The sequence below is a fragment of the Coloeus monedula genome (assembly GCF_965178545.1).
Source record: "Coloeus monedula genome assembly, chromosome: 26".
Taxonomy (NCBI): Eukaryota; Metazoa; Chordata; class Aves; order Passeriformes; family Corvidae; genus Coloeus; species Coloeus monedula.
Window position 1 is genome coordinate 6,269,130 of NC_138806.1, and position 20,054 is coordinate 6,289,183.

Below are 20,054 nucleotides of genomic sequence, written 5' to 3' on the forward strand. Positions count from 1 at the left end.
GCGGCAGCGAGGGCGGGGATTGGCGCTCCGCCCCGCCGATCTGCTCCGCCCCGCGCCCTGATTGGCTGAGCCCACCCCGGGCGCTGTTTGTCCCTCCCGCCCCACCGTAGCGCGCCGCGCCGCGGGCGGTGATGGGGAGTGTAGGCGGAAGAGGGCGCTGAGAGCGGCGGGAGGGAGTTTTGAGGGGTCCCCGGGATGAAGCCCCCCCCTCAGGTACCTCCCGCCGGTACCGGGGGGATGGGGAGTGCCACGGGGAGGTTTAAGGAGCGTCAGGGCGGCTCAGAGGCTGCTGGTGGGAATGGGGAGGCCGCGGGTCTGGTGTAGGGAGACCCCAGGGAGGCCTCGGGCCTGAGAGCTCAGGGAGGCCCAGAGGGACCCCAGGGAGGCCCAGGACCCGCTTTAGGGAGACCCCAGGGAAACGCCAAAGAATACCCAGGTTGGCTCCAGGGAAGACTCCAGGGAGACCCCAGGCCTTCTGCAGAATCACCACAGGGAGAGCCAGGGAAGCTTCCAAGGGGAAGCCCCAGGGAGGTGGTGGCTCTTCGGAGCATCACAGCTGCTCCAGCAAATCCCACACCAATCCCCCGGGATCCTGCCCTGGCCCCCATCCCAGAGCCACAGGTCTGCTCTGCTGGGACCCCCCCGGGCAGTAATTTGGGAGTCATTTGTGGGCAACCTTTGAGTGGTGAACGATTCCCTGAATCGGTGCCAAGGCACCCCTTGGGATCCAGCCACCTCCCACCCCTTCCCAATGAATTCCTAAGGATTCAGCCACCTCCTACCCCGTTCCCAAGGGATTCCCGAGGGGATCTGTGCCGGGGCTGATCTCCCTCCCGTGTCCCAGCCCAGCGCCATGGATGCCCTGCACGAGGCCGGGATCCGCGTGGCCGTGGCCCTGCAGGCCGGGCCGCCCTGGCTGGAGCAGTTCTGGCTCTTCCTGACCTCCCACTTGGATCCCAATTCCATCTACACCATCTGCTTCCCGCTGGCCCACGGGCTGGATGACCACGTGTCCGTGATGGTTCTCTGGATCGCCCTCGTGGCCGAGTGGCTCAACGTGGTCCTCAAATGGTGAGGGGAGGACATGGGGGGGGGGGGGGGCACTGGGACACTCCCTGGTCCCTGCCTGTGGAATTCCGGGCAGAGACTCCGTGCCTGTGGCATTCCGCAGGGTCACCCGAGCTGCCCCGAGCATCTGCCAGGAATTCCTGGCAGAGAAACGCCGCCGGGAGGCACCGGGACTGGCAGGGATCCTGCCCTCCTGCCCCGGCTTCATCCCTGGAAATCCCGGGATGAGCGGCAGGGATCCTGCCCTCCTGCTGCCACCTCCATGCCTGACTCCCGCCCTCCCGGCTCGCTGGGCTGTCTGTCTGTCCCACTGCTCCCTGCTTTCCGTGCCCGCAGGTTCCTGTTCGGGGAGCGCCCGTACTGGTGGATCCACGAGTCGGGGCTCTCCAGCCGGGAGCAGCTCCTGCTGCGCCAGTTCCCGGCCAGCTGCGAAACGGGACCGGGTGAGTCACAGCCCCGGGATGCACAGGGAAGCACCCGGGAGCCCCATCCGTGTGGGAATGCTGGGCTGGAAGCGGGAAGAGCCGTTCCTGAGCAGCGGGGAAGGGCTGGGCTTGACATTCCCAGCTCTTGCCGGGCTGGGACACGCTCCCCACAACCACCCCTGTGCTTCATCCCCCAGGGAGCCCCTCGGGCCACTGCATGATCCTGGGGGCGGCCCTGTGGCCGATTGTCACCGCACTGACCAACGAAGTGTCCAGGTGCACCCGGCGGTGAGTCCGGGCTGGGCAGCGCTGGGGAGCTTCCTGTGGGCAGAGGGGGTGGGATGTGGGGCCTTTCCTCTGTGGCAGAGCCCACGGGGAGCAGGCAGGATGAATCCCGGGCTTCACACTGTCCCTTGGAAGCTTCCAGAGCACCTGTGGGAAGAGCAAGGTGGATATGGGACCCCTGCTCGGTGGGCAGCACCCACGGAGGGTGAACAGGATCCCTCCCCTCCCAGCAGGGCAGCTCCAGGGGGACACATCCCTCTCCTGGCAGCTCGGGAAATGGCTGTGAGACCCCCTCGAAAGCCCACCAGGACCTTTTCTTGCCTCCTTCAGCTGTGCTTTCCTCCTTCCCGCGGCCGGGTGGGATCAATCCCGCCCTGCCTGGCACCCTCGCGCTGACCCCCATTCCCTTCCAGCCGCGTGCTGAGGCTGATCCCATTCCTTCTCTACATCCTCTTACTGGTGGCCATGGGGCTCTCCCGGATCTTCGTCCTGGCCCACTTCCCCCACCAGGTGGTCACCGGCTCCCTGGCAGGTGAGGGGGGCACCCCAACTCCTTCCCCTTCCCTCGAGCTCCTTCCCAGTCCATCCCCGTGCCAACCCCGCCTGTCCCCGCTGCCAGGGATGGCTCTGGGCTGGGGGCTGCAGCGCTGGCCCCCCAACTTCCTCAAGTACCGCTTCTTCCTGGCGGCGGCGCTGGGGCTGCTCCTGAGCGCGCTGGCCCTGCACGGGCTGGCCACGGCCGCGGGGCTCGACCTCGACTGGTGAGTGCCCGGGCACAGGGGGTCCCGGGGGGTCCCACGGGGAGAGGGGGGTCCCAGGGATCAGCCTTCCAGGGTGTCAGGAAGCTGACAGAGCTTTCAGAGTGTCTGACCCCCAGGCTGGAGAGGGGTATCCCCAGGAATCTGCTCCCAGAGTGTTTTTTGGGGGTGGAGGGACTAACCCCAGGGATGTGCCCCCCAGGCTGTCGGGGTCCAGCTCCAGGGCTCTGCCCCCAGGCCGTTTCTGGGGGTGCACACCCCAAGCCCCGCGCTCCCCGCAGGTCGATCCGCCGCGCCGGTGCCCGGTGCTCGGACCCGTCGTGGCTGCGGCCGGAGACGCGGCCCTGGGCCTCGCTGTGCCGGGTGGGCGGCAGCGCGCTGGGGCTGGCCCTGGCCGCCAGGCACCCCCTGAGCCGCCGCGCCGCCGAGGAGCTGCAGGGGCTGGAGCCGCCGCTGGGCAGCGCCGCGCTGGGGCTGCTGGCCCTGGACGTGCTGCACAAGCTGCCCAAGAGCGAGGACACGGCCCTGTGGTACCTGAACGTGGGCGCCCGCTACACCCTGGGGCCCGTGCTCGTGTGCTCCCTGCTGCCCCAGCTCATCCTCACCCTCCGGCGGCTCCGGGGAACCCCCTAGATCCGCCCCACATGCCGAGCAGGGGGCCCTGCTCTGGTCCCAGTTCATCCTCACCTGTCCCAGGGACGCCCAAATTGAGTAGGGGGTTTCTGCTCTGTTCCCGGTTCGTTCTCGCACTCCTTTTCCCCAGGGACCCCGGAACTGAGTAGGGGGTTCCCACTCTTGTCCCAGTTATCCTCAGTTACCCCAGTTATCCCAGTTACCCTTCCCCAGGGATCCCCAAATTGAGTAGGGGGTTTCTGCTCTGTTCCCGGTTCACTGTCACATTCCTTTCCCCCGGGACCCCCAAACCGAGCAGTTGTCCCAGTTCATCCTCGCCCTCACCCGCCCCAGGGACCCCCTCCCCACCCGCTCCGGGTGAGGGGTCCCTGCCCGCCCTCCCCTGCTCCCGGGGGCTCCTCCTGAGCTCTGCCCGTTGCCGGGGGCTGAGCTGGGGGTGCCCCGTGCCCGGCGGCTCTGGGGACACAGCACAGGGACAGTCCCGGCCCGGGGGGCACTGAGCTGCCACCGCCCCCCCCCCCAGCGGCCCCCAGTTCTCCCCTCCCCTCCCCTCTGCAGCAGGGTAGGGGGACCCCCCCAGCCGCGACCCCCTCGTACCTCGCTGTGGATGGGGTCACCCCGTTTCGAACCAAATAAAGCACCAAAACCAACCTCGGCCCCGAGTCCTGCGGAGCGGGAGGGGGGGGACAGAGGGAACGGAGCCCCCCCAGCCCGGGGGGTGACAAAGGGGACCCGCCCTGGCCCCTCCCTGCGCCTCTTGCGGTGGGTGGGGAAACTGAGGCACGTGGGGACACGGCGGGGGAAAGGGGACAGGAGAAGGGACACAGGGGCACCACCGCCACCCCCCCGGGCCCCCCCCAGAGGCAGCGGGCCCGGCGGGTATTGCCAGAAACAGTTTATTTATACAAGGACGAACATCGGTGACATCTTACAAAATACCGAACCGAGACCCAGAGCGAGCGTGAGCGGGACACGGACAGGACCGGGGGGACACGGGGGACACACGGGGGGCAGGGGGGACACCAGCCCAAAGCAAGCCGGGCACGCTGCCGGGGGGCCGGAGACCCTTCTCTCCTTCGCCCCCCTCCCCCCAAAATCCAGAGGCGTTTCCCTCTCCTGGGGTGGGGAGGGGGATCCCCAGGGTTGGGGACACCACAGCAGGGACCCCGCTGTGATCCCCCCCCTTCCTCACCCTAAACCAGGGTCCTTCCCCCCAGGAGAGGTGACAAGGACACCCTTTGCCCTCTGTCCTAATTTGGGACCGCCCCAAATTCCCCCCTGCCCCCGGAATAACTTAACCCACGACGCGCTGTCCCCGTCCCCCCCTCCGCCCCCCCATTAAAAAAATACTATTAAATAATCCATCTGTAATAAAATTATATCCCTTTTTTGGGAGGGGTTGGGTGGTTTTCTCTCTTTTAAAGCTAAAATCGCTCCGAGGCCCCTCCGGCTGGTGACAAACAGGAAAATAAAGTGGTTTTTCCTTTTTTTTTTTTTTTTTTTTTTTTTTCCCCTCTAAGGACAAATTTGATCCCAACAAAGGCGCTGGGGTGACAAAGGGATGGGAGAGTGGGGGACAGGGCTCGTCCCTTTGTCTCGTGTCCCCATCCCAAACGGGGAGGCCGAAGGGAAAAAAAAAACCCAAGAAAATTAAGAAAACCCAAAATGAAGGGAAATTAAGGCATTAAAAAAAAATCCTTACTTAAAGGCACGAATATTTCCCATCGCCTCCCCTGGGGAGGGACAGACGCCGGAGCCAGGGAGGGAACGAGGGGGGGGAGACACAAAAATAGGGGGAAATAAGGAAAAACCCCTAAAAAAAATATCTTGAGGAGCCCTGGGGGGGACCCGGGCAGTGCCGGGGGGACCCGACGGACACGGGGGGGACACGGGGGGACGGGGGGGACAGGGGGTGCTGGTGGAACCGCTGCTGCACAAGAGACACGACCGCAAACACCGCGGGGAGCCGGGGGGCACAGGACGGGCGGGGGGATTTTTTTGTGTTTTTCTCCTCTTTTTAATAGAAAAAGAAAATATTTTCCTCTTTTTTCTGGTTTTCCTTTCGGTTTCTGCCTTTTTTTTTTTTTTTTTTGTCCTTTTTTTAGTGTTTTTTTGTTGGTGTTTTGTTGGTTTTTTTGTGGTTTTTTTGTTGGTTTTTTTTGGTTGGTTTTGTTGTTTGTTTGTTGGTTTTTTTTTTTTCCTTTTACTGTGATTTTTTTTTTTTTTTTTTTTTGTGTGTGTGTGTGTGTGTGTTTTTCATCTCTTCCGGGTGTTCCTCGGTTTTTCCGGACGATCCGGGCGGGTCAGAGCGTGGGCTCGGCCTCCATCGGCTCCTCCGCCGGCCTGGGCAGGGGAGGGACACGCCAGTGTGGGGGGGACACGTGAGGGACACCCCCCAGGACACGCCTGGAGCCGAGTGTGGGACACGTATCCCCCCCCAGGGTCACACCCAGCTCCCTGCACCCCCCCAGTGTCACACCCGGCTCCCTGCACCCCCCCTGTGTCCCCCCAAGGGTCACACCCGGCTCCATGTCCCCCCAAGGTCACACCCAGGGTCACACCCCCCCCCTCGTGTCCCCCCCAGGGTCACACCCGGCTCCCTGCACCCCCCCCAGGGTCGCCCCCAGGGTCCCCCCAGGGTCACACCCAGCTCCCTGCACCCCCCCAGGGTCCCCCCAGGGTCCCCCCAGGGTCCCCCCCGGCTCCCTGCACCCCCCCAGGGTCGCCCCCAGGGTCCCTCCGAGTGTCACAGCCTCCCCCGGGTCCCCCCCAGGGTCACACCCAGCTCCGTGTCCTCCCCAGGATCACACCTGGCTCCCTGCACCCCCCCAGGGTCGCCCCCAGCGTCCCTCCGAGTGTCACAGCCCCCCCCGGGTCCCCCCCAGGATCCCCCCGGGGGTCACATCCGGCTCCCTGCACCCCCCCTGTGTCCCCCCCCAGGGTCACACCCGGCTCCATGTCCCCTCTGTGTCCCCCCCGGGGTCCCCCCCCGGCTCCCTGCACCCCCCGGGCCGTACCTGGGCTGGGGGTCTGCCCCGCCCTGCTCGGCGCCCACCGACAGCAGGGCCATGGCTGTCACCGTCTCGGCCTCCTCGGTGTCCCCGCGCTGCGCCTCCAGCAGGGACCGGCCCACGGTGGCCGCGAAGCGCCGGACACAGCCCCAGTGCCGGCCTGAGGGGACAGCGACGGGGACACGGCTGGGACGGGCCCGCGGACACCCCGCCTGCGTGGGACCCCCAAAGAAGGGACAGCCCGGGGAACTCCCAGGGACCCCTCGTGCCCCCCGTGACGGGGTCAGTCCCAAGGACCCCTCGGGGACCCCCCGTGCTGCCCCCGTTCTCACTCTGGATCTCGATGACCTTCTCCAGCGTGGCCACCGCGTTCACGTTGGGCTTCTGCTGCAGGAGGGCCGGGTCCAGGGGCTCCAGCTGGGGGGGGACACCCTGTCAGCCCCCCGAAACTGCCACCAGCACCCCCAAAGCGAGGGCAGGGACGGGACCGGAGCCCCCCACCAACCAGTGGGGGGAAACTGAGGCATGGCACGGGGTGTGCGCCCCAATACAGCCCCGGGAAAAGGCTGGGGGGTCCCCGGGGGTGTCCCCTGTACCTCGAGGCCGAGCAGGGCGGTGACGCAGGCCTCAGAGGCGTCGCAGATGGCCGTCAGGTCGTGCCCCCCCTCCAGTGCCAGCACCACCCGGCCCCCCGCCAGCATCATCAGCTGCTTCGTCAGGTGCCCGAAACCTGGGGGGCACCGGGGACGGGGTGAGGGGCGGCGGGGCCGGGGTCCCCTCCCCGGGACAGCCCCGGACCCCACTCACACTTGGCGGTGACAGAGTAGCCACCGAGCGGGGACAGGTGGCCCTCGACGGCGTCGAAGCCGGCGGAGACCAGCACCAGGTCCGGGGAGAACTCGTTGGCGATGGGCATCACCACCGTCCTGGGGGCAGCAGCGGCTCGGGACCCCCCCAGGGCTGGGGGAGCCCCCCAAGAGGGCAGGGACCCTTCCCAGGGGGTAGGGAACCACCAGGATATGGGGACACCCCTCAGGACATGGGGAGCCCCCTGGGAGCAGGGACCCCCCCAAGGGCTGCAGGGACCCCCCAGGATCCAGAGGAGCCCCTGGTGCAGGAACCCCCCTGCTGCACAGAGACCCTTCCCCCAGCACACCGGGAACCCTCCCTGGGACAGAGCCCCCCCCAAGGGCTCAGGAACCCTCCCCAGGACCCCGGAATTCCCACCAAGCCCCCCTCAATGCCATGAGGACCCTCCCCCAAGACACGGCGACTCCCCCTGAGCCGGGACCCCCGAGGGTCCGGCCCCCCCACCTGAAGGCTGTCAGGTACTCCACGTCCCCGATCGGGGGGTCCACGCCGCCGGTCCAGGCGATGTTGATGTTGTAGCCCACGCCCAGCCCGCTGCCCACCTGGGCACAGCCACAGGTGACCCCCCCGTGCCACAGCCAGGGCCGGGAGGGGGCACGGGGAAACCCCCACCCCCCCAAATTCCCCCCGGTACCTCCTCGGGGGCCCCGCTGCCTGGGAAGAAGTTGCCATCATCGTAGCGGTGCAGGGAGATGTAGAGCACGTGGGGGTCGCTGTAAAAGGCCTGCTGGGTCCCGTTCCCATGGTGGATGTCCTGGGGGGGCACCCGCGACATCAGGGACCCCCCCACGCCCACCCACGGGGTCCCCAAGGCCTGTGGGGCCCCCCCGTCCCCCCTTACCCAGTCCACGATGAGGATCCTGCCCACACTGAGCCGCTGCTGCAGCAGCTTGGCCGAGATGGCCACCGAGTTGAAGAAGCAGAAGCCCCTGGGGACAAGGGACAGGGGACAATGGTGGAGGGGGTGGTCCTGGGCGGGGGTCCCGGCCCTGTCCCTGTACTCACATGGCCGTGGACTCCTCGGCGTGGTGGCCTGGGGGGCGGATGACGGCGAAGCCATTCTGGGGGACAGAGAGGGACACGGGTGGGACACAGAGGGGCACGGATGGGACGCAGAGGGACACGTGCGGCATCGGGACACGAGTGGGACAGGGGGACACGGGCAGGGGGGCAGAGTGACAGTGACACACGCTCACCTTGACCTCCCCCGTGGCCACCTTGAAGGCCAGCTCGAGCAGGCAGCCCACGGCCGTGCGCACCGCGCTGGACGAGTGCAGCTCGTTCCACACCGTGTCACTGTCCACCTGCGGGGACACCGGGGGTCAGCGGGGCACGGCCACCCCGGGGACACCCCCCCGTGCCCCCAGACTCACCCCGATGCCCCCGCACGGCAGCACTGTGTACGTCTTCGGCGTGATGGGACCTGCGGGGTCAAGGGGTGATGGGGACAAGGGGACACAGGGGTCCCGTGGGAAAAGGGGACCTCTGGGCACCCCGAAGAATTGGGAACCCCGGGGAACAGGGGAATCCCATGGGACAAGGGCACCCTTGGGCACCCCAAAGGATTGGGAGCGCCAGGGGATGAGGAGCCTGCGGGACAGGGGGAACTCCAAGGGATGGGGAAACTCCAGGGGACAGAGGGATCCCATGGGACCCCTGGGTACCCCAAGGATTGGGACCCCCCATGGGACACGGACTCTGCTGGACACCCAAGGGGGTGCGGACCCGCAGGGGCCAGAGGGATCACAAGGAACAGGGTCAGCTCCAAAGGGGGGGTCCCAGGCATCGGGGCCCCCCAGCACCCACCCAGCAGCTTCTTGCTGTCCAGCTTCTGGCGGTTCAGGGGGCTGGTGCCGTAGAGCAGTGCGTGGTGCTCCGAGTGCACCGTCTGGATCTCCTCCAGCGTCGCCTTCCTGCCCCGGATCCGCTGGGGACGGGCACAGGCTGAGCCCCCCGGGCTCCCCGCGCCACCCCGGCCCCCCCGGGACGCGGGGACCCCCTCACCTCGCACTTCCCGAGCAGCCCCGTCTCCTGCAGCCGGGACCAGATGCTCTGGATGCGCCCGGCGTGCTCGGGGTGGATGGTGGTGTTCCCACAGGTGCACTGGTGCTTCAGCATGAACGTGTCGTACACCACGCCTGGAACAGCACGGCTGGCACTGCCACCGGGACACCTCCGAGGAGGGGCAGCCCCGGGGGAAAGGGGCATCCCATGGCATATGGGGACCCCTGGGCACCCCGAGGTGTTGGGAACCCCAGGGGACACAGGGAGTCCGTGGGACTGGGGGACACCAGGCACCCCAAGGGATTGGGAACCCCAGGGGACAGGGGGAACTTAAGGAACAGGGGGACCCCTGGGCACCCCAAGGGATTGGGAACCCCAGGGAAGAAGGGAATCCTATGGGAGAGGGACACCAACAACCCCACCAAGCAATGGGACACTCGCGGGGGGACACGGGCATCCCTGCGGCTTCCCATGGGACACGAGCCCTCCATGTCACCCTGAGGGACGCAGAACCCCACGGGACAGGGACCCCCCGACCCCCCCAAGTGCCAGAGCACCCTGCAGCACAGCCCCCCCCAGCCCCCCCAGCGCCGTACCTGTGGTGAAGAGGTGCTTGGGGGGCCCCTCGGGCGGGGGGGGTTTGACGCTGGCAGGGGACGATTGGGTTCGGGCGAGGGCGGGGTGGGGCAGAGCCAGGACCCCCAGGGGGGGCGCGGGGAAGAGCTGCAGCGGCGCCTCGGGGTACACCTGGGGGGACCCCACCCCGTCAGCCCCACGGCCCGGGGGGGGGCGAGGGGGGGGATGAGTCACGGCAGGGGACAGGGGGGTCACAGCGCGGGGGTGGCGGGGACAGGGGACAGAGGGGGGGATGAGTCACCGACCCTTCCGAGTCATCGCTGCGGCAGCGCGGGGGGGGCCGGGCCCCCAGAAATGGGGGGGGGGGGGACACAACACGGCTGGGAAGAGAGCAGGGGGCAGGGGGTGCTCGTGCTGGAGTTTGGGGGGGACTGAGGGAGCTGGGGGGGTTTGGGGCCCCCCAAAGTCTCACCTGCTTGTAGGTGACCCCCAGCTCGGTGACGTCGGGGTCCCCGGTGGCCTCGGCCTCGTCCCCGCTGTCACCCGGCTCCTGGCAGCCCTCGGGGTCCTGTGGCTGCTCCGGGGGGTCCCCGGGCTCTGGGGACACGAGGGCGAGGGGGGGGCCGAGGGGGGGCCCGGGGGGGCCCCTCTCACCCGGGGGGGGCGATTGCTGCTCCGTCAGCTCCTCCTCTGTCTCCTCGGGGTGGGTGGGGGGCTGCCGGGCCAGCTCCCCCCCCTTGGGGAGCAGCTGGGGGCACGGGGGTTAAGTGACCCCCCCATGCTCCGTGTCTGCCCCATGGCCCCCCTGTACCCACCCCCTGCCCCACAGCCACCCCACGCCCATCCCACAGCCACCCTGTACCCACCCCACACCTATCCCATGCCCCAGCCACCCCACAGACCTTTGCCCAGTCCTTCCCCAGTTTCCCCTCTCCTGCCTCAGTTTGCCCTGCTTGCAATGCCCCCTCTGCTGTATTTTGGGGGTTAGTGGTGCCCCACAGCTACCCGACACCCCCAGCCCTGCTTACGCCCCGTGCCCCATTCCCACCCCACACGCCCCCCATGCCCACCCAGTGCCAGCCCCATGCTCCCCCCGTGCCCCCGGCCCACCTTGCCCAGCTGGACCTGCTGCTTGTCGAGGAAGTGGTGCTGGAGGGGGCCGTGGGGCAGGGCCTGGGGGCTCTGGGGCAGCGGGGACGACTGGGTGCGGCTCAGGGGCCGGTGTCGCGGCAGTTTGTTCCCACGGGGACCCCCCCCGCGCTCCCCCGTCACCAGCGGGGACTGCCCGTGCAGGGGCACTGCGGGACACGGGGTCAGCGGGGCTCCCCACGGCCCCCGAGCCCCCCAGTGCGGCTGGGAGGGAGGGTGGGGGGCTGTAAGTGGGGGGAACTGGGGAAGGACGGGGGAGAACTGCGGCAGGGCTGGAGTCCCGGGGTCTCACCAGCAATGAGGGTGCTCTGCTGCCGCGCCTGCTCCAGCAGCAGCACGTGCTGCAGCAGCGACGGGGGCCCGGCCGGGGCGTCTCCGTCCAGGGCCACCCCCAGCAGGCACCCCGGGATCGAGGATGTGCTCAGGAACTTCCCGGTGAGGGCGGCCCCGGGGCGCAGCGGGGACACCCCCGAGGGCACCCCCGGCCGCTCGCCCTCCGCCTGCGGCGACAGCTTGGGGGACGCCTGCGGGACAGGGGTGGCACTGGGGGTCCCCACGTTGCCCCAGGGGTGCCAGGTGCCTGTGCCACCCCTGTGGGGTCCCCACATCCCCGCTGTAGGGTGCCAGGTGCCCATGGCATCCCGCACTGTATCCCCATACCCCTTCCATGGGGTTCCAGGTCCCAGGGCTGCCCACCATGGGGTCCCCATGTCCCCGTGCCCCCAGGGGGTCCTCACATTCCCTCTGTGGAGTTCCAGGTCCCCATGCCACCCCCCGTGGGGTTCCCGTGTCCCTGCCATGGGGTGCCAAGTCCCAGTGCCACCCGCCACAGGGTCCCCGTGCCCCGCACTCACGGGGAGGTGGGCGCTGGTGACGGTGACAGTGGCCTGCAGCCCCAGGGACAGGTTGGGCAGCGACGGGGACGTGTAGAGGCTGAGCTGGGCCCCGTCCAGGGCCAGGGCGCGGGGCTGGGGCAGGAGCTGCTGTGGCACCACACGGCAAACACGGCATCAGCACACGTGCGGGGACGTGACACGCCATGGACACGTGTGGGGACGGGTCACACCATCAACACGCTCACAGGACCCCTGCACACACGTGTCCCTGCCCCTGTCCCCTGTCCCCTGTCCCCGGCCCGGCTGTACCTCGCTGTGGATGTTGGGGACAGAGGCGGCCAGGCCGTTGTGGGCACCATGGGAGCTGTTGGGGGAGCTGGGCCCCGACCCGGGGGCGCTGCTGCAAACCGACGACACTGCGGGACATGGGGTGTCACACACAGGGATGGGGACACGGGGTGTCACACACGGGCACAGGGACACCACGTGTCACACACGGGCACGGGGACACGGGGTGTCACACACAGGGATGGGGACACCGCGTGTCACACACGGGCACAGGGACACGGGGTGTCACACACACGGGCACGGGGACACGGGGTGTCACACACAGGCACAGGGACACCGTGTGTCACACACGGGCACGGGGACACCGCGTGTCACACACAGGGATGGGGACACCGCGTGTCACACACGGGCACGGGGACACCGCGTGTCACACACGGGCACAGGCACTGACCCCCCACCCCACGCACACGCGTGTGCCACACCAGCCCCAGCAGCCGCGAGAGGCCACGGGGGCTCCGAGGAACCAGCCGGCGTCTTGGGGACACCGAGGCGGGCAGCGTGTCCCACCCACGAGCCCAGCCCGTGTCCCCAGGCGTGTCCCCGACGCACCGGTGATCTCGACGTGGCGCTTGCGGAAGGCGCTGAGCACGGAGCCGTCGCGGCGCCGCAGGAGGGGGCTGCTCCTCCGCTCCGCCACCTTCTGCTTCAGCCGCGACCGCACCTTCAGGTTGGGCTCCGAGGCTGGGGACCCCAAGCGTGTCACCCCAAGCGTGTCACCCCAAACGTGTCACCGTCACCCCCTGCGGGTGTGTCACGCCCCCCGCCCCCCACCCGCACCCACCGGTTTTCCGGAGCGGGAAATCATCCCGGCCGTCGTAGGTGCCGAGGAGGGGGAGCTTGTAGGATGGGGGGGTCCCCGGGCTGCCGGTCTGGGGGGGGGAACTCTGGTCCAACGAGGTGTGGTGAGCCCTGGGGGGGCGAAGGTGGCAGAGACCCCGCTAGGACACCAGGGTCACCCCCACGGGGCTTTGGGGGGGGTCCTGGGGGCACCTACCAACATTTGGGGTGCTGGGGGAGGGAATGGTTGGGGGGGCCGGGGCCCGGCTCCTTCGTCTTGCTGAGCAGGAACTCCTGGAGCTTCAGCTTCACCTCCGTGCTGGCAATGGCACCTGGGGGCACGGGGTGGGGGTCAGGGGGGCAGCAGCCCCCACAGCCCCACAGAAACCCCCAGATCCCCCAGTCCCACCATTCCCCCCACCCCATAGCCCCACGCCCCACCCCGGACCCCACTGTCTCCAGCCCCCCCGTGCCCCCACTCACTGTCACGGCCCCGATCCTTGGGGCGCAGGCTCTGGAGCTGCTCCAGGCGCTGCTGCTCCAGCTCCTGCCGCTCCCGCTGCCGCTGCTGCTCCAGCTCCTGCTGCCGGCGGGCAGCCAGGGCCTCCTGCTGCTGCTGCGGGGCGGGGGGCACCGGGATGGGACCCCCGCGGCACGGCACGGCCCCCCCTCCTCCTCACCTGCCCAGCGCCCCCGGTGACACCCCCAGCCCCAGCGCGCCGAGGAACAGGGTGGTCCCTGGCCCTGGCACCCCAAATGTCCTCCGAGAGCTCCATCAGCCCCGACCAGCGCTGCCCCACAGCTCCGGCCCCCCAATGGCTCCATCACTCCCAGTATCCCCCCAAACGGCTCCATCAACCCCAATATTCCTCCCCCAGCAGCTCCATCATCCCCAATACCCCCCAAAATCTCCATCCTCCCAGACTGGCGACACCCCACAGCCCCATCATCCCCAGTATCACCCCCAAGCGCTCTGTAACCCCCAGACCCACGACACCCCAGACCCCCATCACCCCCAACCTGCCCCACACACCTTGAGGTGCTTCTGCAGCTGGACCTGGTGCTGGCGGGTGAGGTGCTCGTGCTGCTTCTGGAACTCGGCGAAGAGCAGCTGCTTCTGGAGCTGCTGCTGCTGCTTCAGGGCCACCAGCTCCCGCTGCAGCTGCCGCTCCCGCGCCGCCGCCAGCCCCGCGTCCACCCCCGCCTCCGGCCCCGGCCCCTCCGGCCCCTCCGGCCCTGCCGGACACGCCGGGTCAGGGGGGGAAAGGGACTGGGGCGTCTCGGGAATGGTGGAGGTGGCTGGGAGTTGTTTCAGCGGCAGTTCTGGGGTGGTCCAGGGATGGGGGGGGTGGCAGCTGAGAGTGGTTTGGGGGTGTCCCAGGGGTGATGGGGGGGGGGGGACCTCGGTTAAGGGGTGCTTTGGGGGTGTTCCAAGAATGGGGGGGAGTCAGTGCCGGTTTGGGGGGGAGCTGGGGGTTCTTTGAGCAGTTCAGGGGCTGCTGGAGGGTGTCAAGGATCAGCCGCCCCCGGGAAGCCCTCGGGGGTCTCCCCCCAGCTCCAACCCCCTGGATCAACCCCCACCTCTGTCACCGCCCCCCCCCCCAACAAATACGGGGCGGCCCCAATCCAAACCCCTCCATCTGCAACACACACCGATCAACCCAGAGCGCTGCAGGGGGGACAACACCGACACCCCCCTCCCCAAAATCCCCCCCCCAGCAACCCCCGGGGGGCACAGACCCCCCTCCCCCCCCCCCCCCATCGGCAAAGGACAGGGGACGCAGGAGCGGGGGCGGGGGCCTGTCACTGTCCCCACGCAAACAGGAAGGCGGGGGCGGGGGGCACGCGGTGCATGTTAATGAGCCCCCCCAGCCCCAGCCCCCTCCACCTGGCGCGGCCGCGTCGGGCACTGACGTGTCCCCGCACGGACCCACGGACGTCACCGTGCGCGGAGGTGGGGCACCCCCGCCCCCCAAGGACAGCCAGCCCCCCCAAACCCGCCAGTGCCCCTCGCCAGCCCCCCCCCCCAGCGCCAATCAGCCCCCCAAGAGAAGCAGCACCCCCATATCCCAACCAGCCCCAGTCCCTGCCAGCCGCCCCTTGACACGCGAGAGGGGCGCACCCAGCCCCCCTCGCCCCCCCCCCAGTTCAGCCCCGGAGGGTTTGGCTCTCCCGGGGGTATTTGGGGGTACTCAAAGCCCCCCAAGCCTGCCAGCCCCAGTCCGGGGGTAACCAAAGGACCCCGGTGGGTGTTGGGGTGCAATGGGGGGGTGTCAGCACCCAGCCCTTGGGGGGGCTAAAAATAGCCCCCGGAGGTGCCAACCCGGCACTTTGGGGTCAGTGGTGGCTTTGGGCCGGCTCTGGGCTGGGGCCACCACCCTGCGGCCCCCTCGTGCGGGACAGGGGCTGTTTAACCCCTCGCTGCCCAAACCGAGAGGTCCCCGCGGGCACAATGGGGGTGTCCCATGGAATGGGGACACGGGAGGGGCTGGGGATCCGCCATGGGGCCAGCACCCCCAGGGCCGGGGCACCCGGCCTTGCACACTCGGCCTTGCACACGCATTTGTGCAAGGGGGGGGCTCTTCCTCTTACACACCTGAACACACTCGTGTTCAGCAGCTCCCCCCTTGCACACCCCTGCAAACTTGGGGGGATGTCACCGGGTTTGGGGCGGTGTCACCGGGTTTTGGGGGCACGGGGGGCCGGCCCCCACTCACCTGGGGCGGGCAGGGAAGCGTGCAGCGGGACACGGGGCAGGAGCTCCAGCGGGGGCTCACGGCCGGACCCCCCCTCTGCGGAGAGACACCCGTGACCCCCTGAACGGGCTGGGAACTGCAGGGGGCTGGGGGCCACGTGCACCCCCAAACCCAACCTCAGCTCCCCAAATCCCCCCTCAGCAGGTGGGCATGGAGATGCTGATTGGGGGTCATGGAGCATCCCTGGTTTTTGGGGTGATGGGAGCAAATGCAGCCCCCCCCATTCAAGGCAGGGCAGGGCTGAAGGGCCCCCCCCTCACCCACGCCCCCTTCATGCCCCCCCCCCCCATCCAGGCTATTCTCTCCGGCGCCTGGAAATAGCCGGCGCACGGGAGGAGCCGGCTATAAATAGGGAATTGTGCCGGGGGGGCCACAACAGATCCCGGGAGGGGATGTGCTGTGTGTCCCCCCCCGACACCCAGCTGCACCCCTGAGCTGCCCCGGGGGCTGAAGGACTCGGGCTGCCCTAGCTTGGGGAGGCTGTGGGGGGCCTGGGGTCCGCACGACCCCCCCCACCTCCATCCCACCCCCCCACATCCCCCTAATTGCCAGGGACGTTAATCCGAATCAGCGCTGCCGGGAACAAAACCTGGGATGTGCCGAGGGGGATTAACCCCCACTTCGGGAAGATGAAGGCAGACGAATCCCCTGCCCCACTCAAGACCCCCTGACTCCCCCAACAAGACCACCCCAAGAGGGGCTGGGGGGGCACAGATGCCAACTCAGCACATTCCCTGCCGGATCAGCCCCAAGGGGCTCTGCAGGGCCAAGCCGGGGGGGTGACAATGAGCTGAGGTGTGGAACCCCCCCTTTCGGGCTTGGGGACCTCCCCCCGGTTACGGGGACCCCCTGGCGCCCCGGCCCCGCTGCCCCGGCCGTGCGTAACCCCCCCGGCACCGCCACGTTTATTTACCACGCGTTAATCCCAAACCGAGACTTTTAATAGCCGGGATATTTCTGGGACACCCCGCGCCCCCCCCGCTGCCCCCCCCGGGGTGCTTTGGGGCTTGACGTCAGCCCGGCTATTTCTGGTGCTGCCAGCGGGCAGGAGGCCGCGGGAATGGGCCCTCCTGGCTCCCGGACCCCCTTCCTGGTGGTCGGACCCCCATTCCAGCTCCCAGACTCCTTTCCTGGCTCCCATGGCAGGGCAGAGGGGTGATCCGGCCCGTGGAGCCCCCTCCAGAGGTGGTGGCACATCTGGGGGTTGAGGGGATCCTCAAGGAGATGGGGGGGGGGAAGGCGGGGACCCCCAGGAACTCCAGGAGGGAAGCGAGGGGGCTGTGCCTGGGACGGTACCGGGATGGAACCGGCACCCACGGGACCCCCCGGCTCTGGGATGAGCCTGGGAAAAGGCTGCGACTGAGCAGCCCTGGGGGTCACAGAGCCCCCAGGGGTTGATTGGGGACCGCGGAGTGCAGGGGTGGCCTCTGCCACATCCCCGATGGCCCCAGCCCAGCTGAGACCTGCCCAACTCATCACAGCAGCCAGAGGGTCACAGCACCCCCGAGGGGCCCCCACGCCCCCCCAGACAGACCCAAAGCCGGGAGGGGACCCCAAGGAAAGCGCCCCAGGGACGGCGGAGGCGGCCAGGCCGTGTCCCTGCGCCGCCGTGTCCCCGTGCCACCGCGCCGCGTGCCAGCCCCGTGCCAGGCACGGCCGGGCGACGCTCCAGCCCTGCGGCCGCTCCAAAAATACCGGCGGGCGGCTCGGGGTGGGGGGGGGTTGGGGACAGAGGGGACACACACCCCCGTCCCCAACCGGCGGCGAGTCCCTCCAGCGGGACACGGGGCTCCGCCACCGCCCCGGGCCTCAGTTTCCCCTCCAGAGGCCGCGGGTGTCGCCGCTGCCGCGTGTCCCCTTGGGGGGGCGGGGGGGATGAGCGCGTCCAGATGTCGCCGGAGTTCCCACCGGGATAATTACAGGGCGGCTCTGCCGGGGAGCCAGCGGGAGCTGGGACAGCGCGGGCACGGCCCTCGCGGTCACCACGGCTGTCCCCACGCGTGGCACCGCGGGGACCCCAGGGGGCCGCGGGGACCCGCCCCCGGTGGCATAAAGAGCCACGTGTGAGCCGTGCCACGACGGTGACGGGAGCTGTGCCTCAGTGTCCCCTCTCAGCGGGAGGATGCCGGGGGTCTGGGAATGCCGAAAGGGGCGGTGGCACGGGCTGGGATAATCGGGGGAGGGGGCGGTGGCACGGCTCCGGTGCCCGCCGGTGCCCGGGTACCCCCCCGGTGTCCGGGTACCCCCGTCTGGCACGGATGTGCCGTGCTGGGTAGAACATTGCCGTGGCCCCCAGTACCCCAACACCTGGTGGCTGCCACAGTGAGGGGCTCCAGGGCCACAGCAGGAACGGGGGACACGGCTGCGTGTCGGGGGACAAGGCTGCGACCCGCGTGTGCAGAGGGGCGGGTGGCCGGTACTCGGTGCGGTGCCCAGCGGGGTGCAGCCGCCCGGCCCGGGGTCCCGGGTCTCACCTGTGTCGCTCTGGGGGTCCATGGTGGCCGGCGGGTGCCGGGGGGGCTCGGAGAGGCGCGTGTCCGTCAGCGCCGGCCGGGGCACCGGGGCTGTGCCCGCGCCGCCCGGGAGCCCTGCGGGACCAAGCGCCCGTCAGCACCCCGGGACCCCCAAAATCTCCCCCAGCATCAGACGGGGGGGTTGGAGCCCGCACTGAGCCCCCCCGAGCATCCACCCGAGGCAGGATGGGGCCCCACTCCCCTCCGCTGCCCCCCGGGATGGGGGGCCTGTGGGCACCCCCAGAAGGGACCTGGGGGGCTCGGCACCGTTACACAAAGCTCCGCAGAAAAAGGGGGGGGCCTGCAGAGCGGGAGCCCGGGGGGATGGCGGGGAAGGACCCCCCGGCCGCGCCACCCCACAGGGACACGGATGGGACCCCCCCTAAGGACGGAGGGGGGACACGCGCTGATCCCCCCCGCGAGGTCCCCGGCGCTGTAACCCCCCCGAGCCGAGGCATCGCCCCGAGATGGGGGTCTGGGGGTGCCGCCCCTGAGGGCCACGCGGCGGGACGGACCCCACGGGGGGGACACGGCACTCGCGCTGCCGGCAGCGCCGAGCCCGGCGCGGTGCAGCGGGGCCCCCCCGCCCCCCGCCCGCGGACGGGCCGCGCTGCGGAGCCGCCGCCGAGCCGGCGCACGGGCCCCCGACACTGCAGGAACCCCGACCCTGGGGGCCCCCCCAGCGCAGGGACACCCCCGCTGCACCGTGCAAAGCCCAGCGCACCGGGACCCCGACCCGCACCGAGCCCCCCGAACCGCACCGGGCCCCCCCCCCGACCCGCACCGGGACCGCTCATTGCAGGGCCCCGCCGAAGCGCACCGGGACCCCCCAGCCACACCGGGATCCCCGAAATTGCAGGGCTCCCCCGAGCTGCACAGGGCCCCTCCACACTGCAGGGCCCCCCCATTGCACGGGCTCTCCCCCCTCAAGCCGCACCGGGACCCCGGAATGCACAAGATCCCCCGATCCGCACCGGAGTCCCCTCTTGCAGCCCCCGCACCGGGACCCCCACTGCAGCCCCCCCCGACCCGCACTGGGCCCCCACTGCAGCCCCCCCAAACCACACGGGGGTCCTTACTGCAACCCCTCCCGCGAGCCGCTCTGGGCCCCCACTGCAGCCCCCAACCCGCACGGGGGTCCCCCCATTGCAGCACCCCCCCAAACCCGCACAGGGGTCCCCCACTGCGGGCCCCCCCCCGCTCCGCACGGCGCAAAAGCCCCTCAGCCCGCGCCCCCCCAACCGCACAACGGCCCCGCACTGAAACCCACCCTCACTGCACGAAGCCCCCCGCCCCAAACCGCACCGGACCTCCGGAACTGCAGCCCCCCCGCCACTGCACGGAGCCCCCCGGTGCCGCACGGGAGACCCCGACACCGCAGATCCGCCCCCCGCCGCGGGCCCCCGCCCCGATCCCGCGGCCCCGGCGCCCCCCGGGTCCCCCCGTACCTGGGGTCCCCCCGGTGCCGCCCGGCGCGCGCCCCGCCGCCCCCCCGCCTCCTCCTCCATCTTCGCCGCGCGGCCCCGCCCGCCCCGACAACAACATTCGGTGACGTCACTCCAGGTCACGTGACGGCGCCCGGCGCTAAAAATAGCCCCGCGCGCGGCCCCCTCCCCTAAAGGGGCGGGGCCAACAGAGGGGGCGGAGCCTAACGGGGCCTTAAAGGGGCCGCGGGGAGAGTGAGTGTGAGCGGCTGTTTGTGTGTGAGCGGCTGTCGGTGTGTGAGGGTACGCGTGTGTGGGACAGGGCGACAGGCCGTGGCGCGCACCCCCGGAGCTTGGTGTGCAACCGCGCTTGATCAGGAGCGCGTGAGCACGCAGGTGTGAACATGCGTGTGCAACAGGCCGGCCGGCGGGGCACACGCGTGCTCTGTGCCCGTGGGCAGCTGCACTTCAGCCTGTCACACACGCGGGACACAGGGCACGGACACAGGCGCGTGCAGGACACACACACACACACACACAGGTACAGGATGCACAGGCACACACGTGCGTGCAGGACACACAGACACATCCGTGTGCCCTTGCCGGCCGCAGCACCTGCTC

At 69.6% G+C, this 20,054-nt stretch overlaps 2 protein-coding genes across 6 annotated transcripts; one reads left to right on the forward strand and one right to left on the reverse strand.

Moving 5' to 3' along the window:
- Positions 1 to 114: 114 nt before the first annotated feature.
- Positions 115 to 3,169, forward strand: G6PC3 (glucose-6-phosphatase catalytic subunit 3; the record flags this gene model as incomplete). The annotated part of the gene is given in 8 exon segments (XM_082297354.1): positions 115 to 213; positions 845 to 1,071; positions 1,405 to 1,511; positions 1,691 to 1,781; positions 2,192 to 2,310; positions 2,398 to 2,540; position 2,543; positions 2,760 to 3,169. Coding segments are annotated over 8 exon segments (1,116 nt in total). The 5' UTR covers positions 115 to 195.
- Positions 3,170 to 4,049: 880 nt separating this feature from the next.
- On the reverse strand, positions 4,050 to 19,538 carry HDAC5 (histone deacetylase 5). 5 transcript variants are annotated; one of them, XM_082297310.1, is made up of 27 exons: positions 19,458 to 19,538; positions 17,971 to 18,084; positions 15,458 to 15,532; positions 13,774 to 13,976; positions 13,224 to 13,353; positions 12,958 to 13,072; positions 12,745 to 12,872; positions 12,513 to 12,644; positions 11,925 to 12,031; positions 11,634 to 11,762; positions 11,072 to 11,303; positions 10,741 to 10,928; positions 10,103 to 10,378; positions 9,651 to 9,801; positions 9,055 to 9,188; positions 8,857 to 8,977; positions 8,424 to 8,473; positions 8,247 to 8,354; positions 8,056 to 8,111; positions 7,892 to 7,979; positions 7,685 to 7,804; positions 7,495 to 7,592; positions 6,988 to 7,106; positions 6,777 to 6,910; positions 6,513 to 6,597; positions 6,187 to 6,340; positions 4,050 to 5,512 (listed from the first exon to the last, which is right to left on the reverse strand). In XM_082297310.1, exons 2-27 carry the CDS (start codon positions 17,990 to 17,992, stop codon positions 5,473 to 5,475), a joined length of 3,195 nt encoding a protein of 1,064 aa, XP_082153436.1. In that variant the 5' UTR covers positions 17,993 to 18,084; positions 19,458 to 19,538; the 3' UTR covers positions 4,050 to 5,472. The 5 variants fall into 5 exon arrangements, 4 of the variants coding, with proteins under 4 accessions (XP_082153436.1, XP_082153435.1, XP_082153434.1 ...); XM_082297309.1 differs by having other exon boundaries at positions 11,634 to 11,759; positions 13,224 to 13,356; XM_082297308.1 differs by having other exon boundaries at positions 13,224 to 13,356.
- Positions 19,539 to 20,054: the final 516 nt, after the last annotated feature.